Source organism: Zalophus californianus, chromosome 12 (assembly GCF_009762305.2).
Source record: "Zalophus californianus isolate mZalCal1 chromosome 12, mZalCal1.pri.v2, whole genome shotgun sequence".
In the NCBI taxonomy this organism is placed as follows: Eukaryota; Metazoa; Chordata; class Mammalia; order Carnivora; family Otariidae; genus Zalophus; species Zalophus californianus.
Window position 1 is genome coordinate 34,863,236 of NC_045606.1, and position 12,033 is coordinate 34,875,268.

General features: G+C 33.5%; 1 protein-coding gene across 11 annotated transcripts in view; it reads left to right on the forward strand.

Moving 5' to 3' along the window:
• AKAP9 (A-kinase anchoring protein 9) overlaps positions 1-12,033 on the forward strand; it is a 197,697-nt gene that overhangs the window by 163,525 nt on the left and 22,139 nt on the right. For 9 of the 11 annotated variants that reach the window (XM_027574908.2, XM_027574907.2, XM_027574911.2 and 6 more), the window contains 10 exons: positions 21-173; positions 527-706; positions 1,668-2,741; positions 4,045-4,185; positions 4,661-5,146; positions 5,553-5,616; positions 5,706-5,827; positions 6,374-6,565; positions 6,830-7,018; positions 11,593-11,737. In XM_027574908.2, the coding sequence (XP_027430709.2) occupies positions 21-173; positions 527-706; positions 1,668-2,741; positions 4,045-4,185; positions 4,661-5,146; positions 5,553-5,616; positions 5,706-5,827; positions 6,374-6,565; positions 6,830-7,018; positions 11,593-11,737 (2,746 nt within the window). The remainder of the gene's footprint in view (positions 1-20; positions 174-526; positions 707-1,667; positions 2,742-4,044; positions 4,186-4,660; positions 5,147-5,552; positions 5,617-5,705; positions 5,828-6,373; positions 6,566-6,829; positions 7,019-11,592; positions 11,738-12,033) is intronic. The other 2 variants (XM_027574917.2, XM_027574914.2) reach the window with 2 other exon arrangements.

A 12,033-nucleotide genomic window follows, 5' to 3' on the forward strand; every position in this document is an offset into this window, starting at 1 on the left:
TGATAATTTTGGTATTAAAGATTACAAACTTAGAAGAACAGTTAGAGCAGTTTAGAGAGGAACTGGAAAATAAGAATGAAGAAGTTCAGCAACTACATATGCAATTAGAAATACAGAAAAAGGAATCTACTACCCGCCTCCAAGAACTTGAACAAGAAAACAAATTATTTAAGGTAATTAAGAAAAACTTTGCCTATAAATAATTCATAATTTTTGTCTTAGTATCAAGCATTTACTGAGTCTAGCTGCTGAATAATACTTAACAGAGGAACATTAGCTGCAAATGGATTTGCATGGAACTTATTTTTAACCCAACATAAAGATTTGAATTCATCATGAATGAAAAATTTTTGAGAACTTTTATCAAAATATTTTAAGAATTATTGACTTATAATTACTGTATGATAGCTGATTTTGTTTATTTGTACATTTTGGGCACTTTATCTTTTATAACACTTAATTGAAAGAATATTCAGAAAATTACATGTAATGATCTATCCAACTGGATGGTTATTTTTGTCCCTAGGATGAAATGGAGAAACTGGGATTTGCCATAAAGGAATCTGATGCTATCTCTACTCAGGACCAACATGGATTGTTTGGAAAATTTGCTCAAATAATGCAGGAAAAAGAAATAGAAATTGACCGATTAAATGAGCAAATTACAAAACTTCAGCATCAACTTGAAATTACAACAGATAATAAGGTACACTAGTTTAAAATTATTACATGAAATAAGCTAGAATTTTAAAGGGCAAATGGTTATTTTTCAGCTTCTCTTTGAGCATAAAAACTGAATAAACCAATTTTAATTCTCTTTTACCCATTATTTTTAATTTATTAAGACACACTGGCTTGGGGCACCTGGGTGTCTCAGTCATTTAAACGTCTGCCCTCAGCTCAGGTCATGATCCCAGTGTCCTGGGATCGAGCCCTGCTGCTTCTCCCTCCCCCTGCTCTGTGTGCTTGTGCGTACTTGTGCGCGCACTCTCTCTTTCTCCCTCTCAAATAAATTTTAAAAATCTTAAGAAAAAAAAGACACATTGGCTTAACAAGCTATGTGTATTTTTTATTCCCTCCTAATATTGTCAGAGATTTTTGATGTTTTCCAGAGAATCCCTTGTGACTCAGATTTCACCATATCATTCTAACCAAATCTATTAAAAATTCTTCTATTTGATATGAATTAAATAAGATAACACCACCATTGTGGACCATTTTTATTTTAATACTTCATCCTTTTCAATTAGAATGTATTGATATTGACTATTTTACTTATGGGAAATCAGCTGCTAATGTGTACATCACTTTATATTTAACAGAACTTTTTTTTTATTTTAATATGTTAATCACCATACATTACATCATTAGTTTTTGATGTAGTGTTCCATGATTCATTGTTTGTGTATAACACCCAGTGCTCCATTCAGTACGTGCCCTCTTTAATACCCATCACCAGAACTTTCTGAACAAAGTTAGAAGTAAGATCGTTATTTGATATGATGGGGACTATTGGGCTATATTAAAATTAATCTAACATGTCTGAGAAGTATATTATTTGTGTGTGTGAGATCAACACTTTTGAGATCCTGCCCTTAAAATAAAAAATAAAATTCCCAAAATGTAAATACATATTTATTATGTTTGTTATGTGTTTTCATTAACAGGTTATTGAAGAAAAAAATGAACTGATAAGGGATCTTGAAACCCAAATAGAATGTTTGATGAGTGATCAAGAACGTGTGAAGAAAAATAGGGAAGAAGAAATTGAACAGCTCAATGAAGTGATTGAAAAACTTCAACAGGAATTGGCAAATATTGAACAGAAGACATCAGTGGATGCTATCTCTTTCCCAGAAGAAGCAGATAGTTTAAAACATCAGTTGGATATGGTAATAGCTGAAAAACTGGCTTTGGAACAACAAGTAGAAACCACTAACGAAGAAATGGCTTTTACGAAAAATGTCCTTGAAGAAACCAATTTAAAAATGAACCAGCTAACACAAGAATTATGCAGCTTAAAGAGAGAATGTGAAAATATGGAAAAAACCCAAAGTGTACCAGAGAAAAGCGTTAATATGGACAGAGATGACCTGAGCAAAACCAAACCTGAACTGAAAGTTCACCTTACTGAGAATGCCCTTAAACCCATAGAAAATCAGACTTACCTCACCACATCTTTTGAAGAAAACAGCCGAAGTTCCATAAGCAGTTTGGAAACAAAGGTGCTCCAGCTTGAGGGCACTGTGAGTGCAAAGGACTTGGAACTCACCCAGTGTTACAAACAAATAAAGGACATGCAAGAGCAAGGCCAGTCTGAAACAGAAATGCTTAAACGGAGGATTGTAAACCTACAGAATATACTTGAAGAAAAAGTTGCTGCTGCTCTTGTGAGTCAAGTCCAACTTGAAGCAGTTAAGGAATATGCAAAATTCTGTCAAGATGAACAAGCCGTTTCATCAGAACTTGAAAGAACAAATGTACAGAACTTAAATCCGGTAACAGACAATGAGATGGAGCCAGATGTATTAGCATTAACCTTGAGAATATCAGAATTAGAAAGCCAGGTGGTTGAAATGCAGACTAGTTTGATTTTAGAAAAAGAGCAGGTAGAAATTGTGGAGAAAAATGCTTTGGAAAAAGAAAAGAAGCTACTCGAACTACAGAAGTTATTGGAGGAGGAGAAAAACCAGGAAGGTAAAGAAAGGAAAAGCCCTGAAGGAGATTTTGAAGTTCTCAAGGTTAGGTTGTTTTTTATTTTTTTCACTTAAATGCCATAAGGAATTCTCTTTTTCTTTGTTCCTTAAGCTGATTACTAATTTACTGAATTAAACATGGTGTTCTTTATATCTAGCAATTCATACATAGAGGGTTTTTATAAAAATACTACTTTTCTGTACAGTCATTATCACTAAAATAATGTCTTTGAATCATGTTATTTTTTTTTTTAAGATTTTATTTGAGAGAGAGAAACAGCATGAGAGGGGAGAGGGTCAGAGGGAGAAGCAGGCTCCCCGCTGAGCCGGGAGCCCGATGTGGGACTCAATCCCAGGACTCCGGGATCATGACCTGAGCCGAAAGCAGTCGCTTAACCAACAGAGCCACTGAGGCGCCCTGAATCATGTTACTTATTTCACTAGCATACTCATTAAGTAGAGCAATCAGAAGGAAGTTAGAGATGTTAAGTTTAGCAAATGTCTTTTGGAACTTGTATGGGTTTTTTTCCTCTTCTAACATGCATGTTATTTAAGCATTCCTTTTAAGTAATAGAAAATATCAAAATATATTAGTATTCTGCTGAAGTAACATATCAGTGATAAGTCATTAGCTTTTGCAGATTTTATACCTGATAACAGATTCTTTCCATTCTTAGAAATAATTTGTATTTTACCCTCGTAAGTCTACTTATGTAAAGATCTGAAATGGCATTTATTTCTCAGCATAGGGCAGAGATAGAAGGACTTTAATTTTCAAATTTTCACTTTATAATTTTGAGTACTAAATGTGTGGTCTTCCTGAATACTAGGCAATTAACTAACATTATCAAGATTCTATAAATATATAATTTGTTTTACAAAGTATGGTAATTCTTTCCGTTTAACAGGCTTTTTTCTCCTAGCTACCCAGAAGTATAAATTCCTGTAGTCATAGTAAAATATTAACATGACTTTCTATGTATATAAAACTGGTAAGAAATATCTTAGTAAAACTTAGCATTTTTGAGGAAAGTGATATAAATATGAAAGTGTTCTGAATGGTAACAGTCTTTTCACTAATAATTTATAAATATTTAGGATATATACTAACATGATGTATCTTTCATTCCCAGAAAATCTTTTTTTTTTTTTTACTATCTCAAGAACATAAAATGATAGTTCCTAAAAAAGTTTTCCTATTTGTTGAAAGAACATGAATCATTTCTACACCTTTTTATCTGATAAGCAGTCATTCTGGGAAAAGCTTCATTAGAATGTATAAGTGCTTTGAACTTGGCTGTATTTTTTGAAAATAATGTGTTTTTAAATGTTTTCCACTGCCATTCAGACAAGTTCTAAGTCTGTTCATACCAGTGAAGAAAGTGGATTTTTTTGTCAACTTGAGGCTCTTAGAGCTGAATCATCAGCTATCAAAGAAGAACTTGCCAATTATAAAGAGAAAGCAGAAAAGCTTCAAGAAGAGCTTTTGGTAAAATAAGTAACCTTCTTCCTATTTCACTTATTTATACATACCTTAATTTCATTTCAAAGTATATTCTCTTCTATAAAAACAAACCAAAAAGCTGGAAAAAAAAAATTTTGTGGCTTTGATGAAAAGTTAATATAAATTTCTTTACTAGCATGTTCTTGCTTGGTTTTCCTTGAATCTTTTATAGAAAGATGCTTTTAGTCTCTAGTCTGTTAATGACCGAGGGGAAAGACAGATATTAAAGAGAACTCTATATCCCATGAATACCAAAAGAGGCTGATAAAATAATTTGACTTCTATGGTAATCTGTGACTATACATATATACAAATATATATGGAATCTATGAGTGTTTCTGAAATATTTTTCCTATTATTCTGAGGAAAATGAACATATTAGCATGAATATTCTCTCTACCCTAAATTCTATATTTAATATTTAATTGAATGTTCTACTGTTCTGTTCATTATGTTCTAGGTAAAAGAAACAAATATGGCATCTCTCCAGAAAGATTTAAGCCAAGTTAGGAATCAGCTCACGGAAGCAAAAGAGAAATTATCCTCCTTAGAAAAAGAAGATAAGACTGAGGTACAGGAAAACAGAAAAGTGTGCATATTAGAGCCACTTCCCAGTAAAGTGGGTAAAAGTCTGGCATCCCAGACGGAGGGGACTCTCAAGGTCAATAGCAGCAGTCAGACTCCACAAGTTTTTGTTAGAAATGCAGGAATCCAAATTGATTTACAGAGTGAGTGTTCCTCAGAAGAAGTCACTGAAATAATCAGTCAGTTTACTGAAAAAATTGAGCAGATGCAAGAACTACATGCTGCTGAAATTTTGGATATGGAATCCAGACATATTTCAGAAACTGAAACCTTAAAGAGGGAGCATTATGTTGCTGTTCAGTTACTGACGGAGGAATGTGGTACCTTGAAGGCAGTGATACAGTGTCTGAGATCTAAAGAGGTACTTGGTTTTCATAATACGTGTTTTTTCAACGTGTTTTTTCCCCCAAATTCTTTGTTTTTAACAAAAAAATTTGAGTAGTCTCTTCCTTATGATAAAATTGCAGTTTTAAGTTTTTCCATTGTGTAGTCAGATAATAACTTTCCACAAAGTTCCTTTGCAGATTTGGAACACAACCATATTATTCCTTAACTCATGAATGTCTTTTTATGGTAATATCCATTAGGAAAAAAATTGAACACTTTTAAGCCATGGATAGTTCCATTTATTGTAAAACGTGTGGCAGATTTAATTTTCTCATTTGTTTTTTGACAGCATTATAAAAGAACAAGACTATTCATTGGGCCATATTTTTATTTTTATTAAGGCAAAAAATGTTATGTATTCTTTTGTTTTCTCTAATTAGGGATCCTCAGTTCCTGAATTAACACATTCTGATGCTTACCAAACTAGAGAAATATGTTCCAGTGGTAAGTTATATAAATTTCTGACCTTTTTTTAGTACTTATTTAAAAAGTGTTCGTTTCTTTTTAATAGTCAGTGGTTTTCTTTATTTTAGATTCTGGATCAGACTGGGGTCAAGGAATTTATCTTACACAAAGTCAGGGGTTTGACACAGCATCAGAAGACCGAGGAGATGAAGGAGAAGGTTCAACAGATTCATTTCCAAAGAAAATAAAGGTACTGAAAGACAAAATATCTTTTAGTGAAACTTAGCCAGTGTGGTTTCTCTATTGAACACAGCAGTTTATTAGAACTTACGTAGTAAGATTCTCTCTTTAGAATCTTACATAGCAAGAAGGAATCTTGGGGATCTGTTTAGTGTTATTCCTCTATTAATAATTTTTTGTCTAAAGATTTTTAAAAATAGTTTTTATTCCTGGTATTTTTGAGTGCTAAAATTATTAAAGCAATCTCAAGGACTAGAATTTATCTCTTATTTTTTTGGCCAAATTCGTGGCTAATTATTAAATCCAAAAAGAGCCCATCAGATAAATAGAAGGATCTTATGGGTGAGAGCTACACGGTCATAGACTGTTTTCTGGATTGGCTTACCCCTCCATAAGAAGAAGGCAGCCAGTAATGGTAGCCTGGTGTTTTCTTCTTGCAGTGGCTCTTCTAAGTCAATCTAGCTAGATATAGCTACCTTAACTTAAAATTTGTTTCTTTGGATGTCTGTCTTTGAAGAAGTTGTCAGAATTCTGGCCTTTGGGTTTTCATTTCTAGGGATTACTGAGAGCTGTCCATAATGAAGGCATGCAGGTGCTTTCCCTCACTGAGTCTCCCTATAGTGATGGAGAGGACCATTCTGTTCAGCAAGTGTCAGAATCTTGGCTAGAAGAAAGAAGAGCTTATCTCAGTACAATCTCATCTCTTAAAGATTTAATTACCAAAATGCAAGTGCAAAGAGATGCCGAGGTACTCAATATTGTGCATCTTAATAGTTTTATATAATTTTTATTAATAGTAAGGCACTCTACAGATTAAATTGTCTTTTATGATGTAATTACACATGAATTATTACGTATCATTTAAATGCAACAAGCCACACACTTGAAAGCAAATCCATACTTTACTTTTGGGTTCTACTATTTATTTTGGTTGGTAGATAAATACCATTTTTAAAATTTTTTAAAACATGCTTATCTGAAAACTAACTTTTGTTTTTTTATACTCTGCTAGGTTTATGATGGTTCCCAGTCTGATGAGAGCCCCCCAGACTGGCGAGGTGAACTCCTGCTTGCTCTTCAGCAAGTTTTCTTAAAGGAGCGCAGTGTTTTACTAGCTGCATTTCAGACTGAGCTGACAGCTCTAGGTACTAGAGATGCAGTTGGATTATTAAACTGTTTGGAACAGAGAATACAAGAACAGGTATCAAAATAAAACTTTGGAACAAAGAATGCTTTTTAATAGTAATAAGCAAGTGAGTTATTGATTACTTTTGGAGAAGGTATGAAAGTTAAAATTTTAACAGGAGCCACTAAGAATATTAGAAGAAAAATTATTACCTTAAATGCTTTATCTTATGTTAGAAAATAAGCAAGACTGAAAATTAAGGAGCTATTCATCCAAAAGAGCAGCAGAATAAGCCCAAAGAAAGTAGAAGTAAGCTATGGTCAGTTCTTGTTGTCTGCCATAGTTAGATTCTGTAAAGTTGCTGTGAATGCTGAGCCATTGCTACTAGGGAAAATACACAGGTAGGTTCCTGTGAACCCCTGGTCATGACATTTGTCAACCAATCAATACATAATTCTGTTTTGTGTATGTTTGTTTAAAGATACCTTATTTACTAGGTATTTCTGATTCATTAACGTTGAACTCATGGCCAAGAGCACTATGTAACTCATGCCTAAACGAAGCTTATCACATATGTTCTCTGCATAAAATACAGCCTTCTTGCGATGAGTAACACTAGGTAGTTCTTCATCTTTGTGCTTAGGGACCATTCTAAACAGCAGAGTCACCAATAAAGAGCATAAAAGTGCAAAAAAACACAGCACTGAATAGATGGCAAAAAGGACACCGTTTGTAGTATAAGAGATGAAAGAAAACAGCAGAACGGCACCTAGTTCCACTTCAGCTGCTACACTCAGCTGGCAGCTTAAATATTTTGCCCCTCTTGGCGTGTTTACAAATGACTGTCAGAGCATCTCAAGTGTTGATTTGGGGTTATAGATAAATTTTAGTGAATAGGCAGTTACGTAGATACACAGTCCACAATTAATGAAGTTCAACTGTAATAAAAAAGTTAATGAAATGTGGTATGTTGGTACAATAGAGAAGATAAAAACTTATAAGAGTTTCTTCTTTGAAAGGATAATAAGATAGAAACTTTTCTGGAGAATCGGTTAAGGAAAAAGGTAAAGCACATTTTTATAAAAGTTAAGAATGAAAATGGGATCATAACTAAAGATAACTGAGATATAAAATAATAGAATATTATGAATAATTTTATATAAATTCAAAACCTTGGGTGAAATGGACAGATTTCTAGAAAAATCATCATTTCTCCAAATTCATTCAGGAAGAAATAGAAAACCTGAAAAGTCCTGTAACTAGTAAAAAAAAAAAAGAAAAGAAAAGAAAAATCAAATTGATAGTTAAAAGACAACTAACAACACTTAGTGCCCAGATCTTCATTTTTAACTACATTTTCCATTAAAGGGAGCTAGGACTCCTTAGAGAAATGGTTGATTCCTGGGCTGGAGCAGAGGGACATACAAGATGAACCTGGAATATCTTGTTTTGCTGACAAAGACTTGCTCAGAGAATGAAGGGGAGATGTCAAAAGATCACAGAAGCCAACTTGAAGGTGTTCCCAGCGTCCACATTTAGGACAATTGGAACATCATACTAAATAATGGTAATGACAGATTGTAAACCAAAGAGTAAAATAAGAACTCATGAATTCATACTAATATAAATAAATGCATAAAAATTCTTTCTTAAAATAGAATGCCAGAGAGTAGATAGAAGAAATGATGAAGCTAGATCACCCTTTATTAAGCATTATAGTAATAACTGAAGCAATAACTATATAGTGGAAAACCTTACAGATACCACCTTAATCAAGTGATCAGAATTAATATCACCAGTAATAGAACAGACTAGACATCATGTACTTCCTGATATGAAGTACACTACCTCACTTTTGTGCATAACTAAAATCTACTCACAAGCATATATTAGACTAAAACAAACTGAGGCCACTATGTATCTATCAGAATGGCCAAAATAAAAATTAGGGAAATACCAAGTGCTGGTGAGCATGCAGAGAAATTGCATCTCATACATTGCTGATATGAATCTAAAATGGGAGAGTCACTCTGGAAAATGAACTGGCATTTTCTTATGAAGTTAAATATACACTTACCATATGACCTGGTAGTCACACTCTCATAGGTATTTATCAGAAATGAAAACTTAGGTCTCCGTAAAAATCTATACAAGAATATTCATAGCAGTTTTATTTGTAATACTCCAAAACTGGAAACAACCCAATGTCTTTTGACAGGTAAATGGATGAACAAATTAAAGTACATCCATACAATGAAATACTGCTTAGCAATTAAAAATTAGGAATGGACTATTGATACCCTAAACCTCTTATATGTTATATAACATTGGAAATGACAAAATTATAGTGATAGTGAACAGATCAGTGGTTATCAGGGGTTATGGCTGGGGAAAGGATGTGACTACAAAGGGGTTTCTTTGTGTTGATGAAACAGTTCTGTATCCTGATTATGGTCGTGGTGACTCAGACCTATACATGTTATAAAATTTCATAGTACTATATACCAGGAAAATGAATGTGTGTAAAAACTAATGAAATTTCAGTAAGCCTTGTGATTTAAACAGAATCATACCAGTGTCTAAATCTAGTTTTGATAATGTACTATAGTTATGTAAGATGTGATCATCAGAGAATACTGGCTGAAGGGCACATGGGAACTAGTAAGTTTTGTACATAAAATAATAGTATTGTAGTAGATTAATTTCTATGTTTGATAATTGTATTGTGGTTTGTAAGGGAATGTTGTTTTTAGGAAATATACACTACAGTTTTTAGGGGTAAAGGATCATTTGTCTGCCACTTATCTTCACACATTTTGGAAAAGAAAAATAATGATGTATATGTGTGTAGATACATACACACAGAGCTAGATACAGGGAGAGTGGTAAAGCAAATGCAGTTAACATTGAGAGAATTTGGGTGAATGAAATATGGGAATTCCTTACACAAATTTTGGAGCTTTTCTGTAGGTGAAATTATGTAAAAATACGAAATAAAAAACAGTTTAAAAAAAATTTACCCACAAGAATTACACTGAGTTCAAATGGTTTTATAGATGACATCTAGCATACATTCAAGGAATCACTAATTCCAGTCTTAAACATATGCTTCCCATTGTTGGATGACTGGGGGAATGCCTTGTGGTTTTTTTAAGAGGCTAATATAACGCTGTTACCAAGTCAGACAAAGATAATACAAGAAAGAAAACTTATGGGCCTGTTTTATTCATGAACATAGATGCAGAATTCCTAAACAAAATATTAAACCAAATCCCTGTATATTTTTTAGAGACATAGTCACCTTACACTTATCCAGAAATGCAAAGGTAGCATACCATTAAAAATAATTTGTGACTCATTACTTTAACGAAGGGAAAATAAAACAAAGAAAAGCCTATTATCAGATGACTTCACTGGTGAATTCTACCAGATGTTTAAAAAATTAATACCAGTCCTTCACAAACTCTTAAAATTAAGGGAAGGGAACACTTCCCAACCCATTCTGTAAGGCCAATATTGCCGATTTTTTTTTTTTTTTTAAGATTTATTTATTAGAAAGCACGTGTGAGCAGAGGGGGAGGAAGGGAGAGAATCTCAAGCAGACTCCATGCTGAGCTCGGAGCCTGACAAGTGGCTCAGTCTCACAACCCTGCTATCATGACCTGAACTGAAATCAAGAGTCAGACACTTAACTGACTGAGCCACCCAGGCCTCATTATTGCTGATTCTTAAACCACACAAAGACAGCATAAGGAAAGGAAACTACTGACCAAATATCCAATGAGAATAAAACAACCACTGGAAAAATGAACAAATGATAAAAATAGGTGCACAAAAAAAGTATCCGATAAATATATGAAAAGATACTCAAATAAAATGTACTGTATACTTCATACTATGAAATACTATATAACATTGAAAATGATTGTGAAATAGAGCTGTATGTGTCAACCCAGATGGTTCACCAACATGAAATTCACTTAAATTCATTAAATGAAGGCACCTGGGTGGCTCAGATGGTTGGGCGTCTGCCTTCGGCTCAGGTCATGATCCCAGGGTCCTGGAATCAAGTCCCGCATCGGCCTCCCTGCTCAGCGGGGAGCCTGCTTCTCCCTCTGCCTCTCTCTCTCTCTGTCTCTTATGAATAAATAACTAAAATCTAAAAAAAAAATTCATTAAATGAAAAAGGCAAATTACACAAAGGTGAATACACTGTATGATGCCATTTATATAAAGTTTTAAAACATTGCAAAACAGGACTGTATTTGCTTAGGGTACATGTGTGTATATGACATAATATACAGAGCACATGAAAACACCAAACTTAGAAGTTGAGTGTTGAGTATTTCTCAAGCAGGCGGTGCAGAGGAGGTGTTCAGGGAGTTGTATAGAGCTGATAGCTGCTATTTCTTAAGCTCCATACATGAGTGTTTATTATAGTCTTATAATAAGTTTTGTTGTGTGAAAATTTTCAAAGAAAATGTGAAGATTAATAATTAAAAAGTAAATCCTAATGAACAGGAAGAGAAAATTAACATCTTTCCAAAATTTCAGCATGTATGCTCCATTTTTTTTTTTTCAGACTTCCTGGTTAATACTATTGTCTTTACAACTCTCTTCACTTGATTTTTTGCTTTGCATTATTATAGAGTATTGAATATCAAGCAGCTATGGAATGCCTCCAGAAAGCAGATAGAAGGAGTTTGTTATCTGAAATTCAAGCACTGCATGCTCAAATGAATGGTAGGAAAATGGCTCTGCAAAGAGAACAAGAGAATGATCAACCAAGCCAAGGTATGCTGTACATCAGGCTCACATGGTGGCAGCAGATAGGTTGAAATATTTCACTCTGTTTCCCTTTTTTGTATTATTATTCATTTAAAACACATTTTCTTTTAGTCACATTTTCTTCTCATTCTCATATAATGGAAATAATCTACATTAATGACTCTGGGAGTTAAAGGATTGTCCAGTTGGTTTTTAAACAGATAAATTTAATTTAAAATGAACAGTATTGCTTTGATCAGGTTGTTTAAAACAAGCCTATTAAGTTCATTATCTTTTTTTGTTTTGAAGTTCTTTGTGAGTAT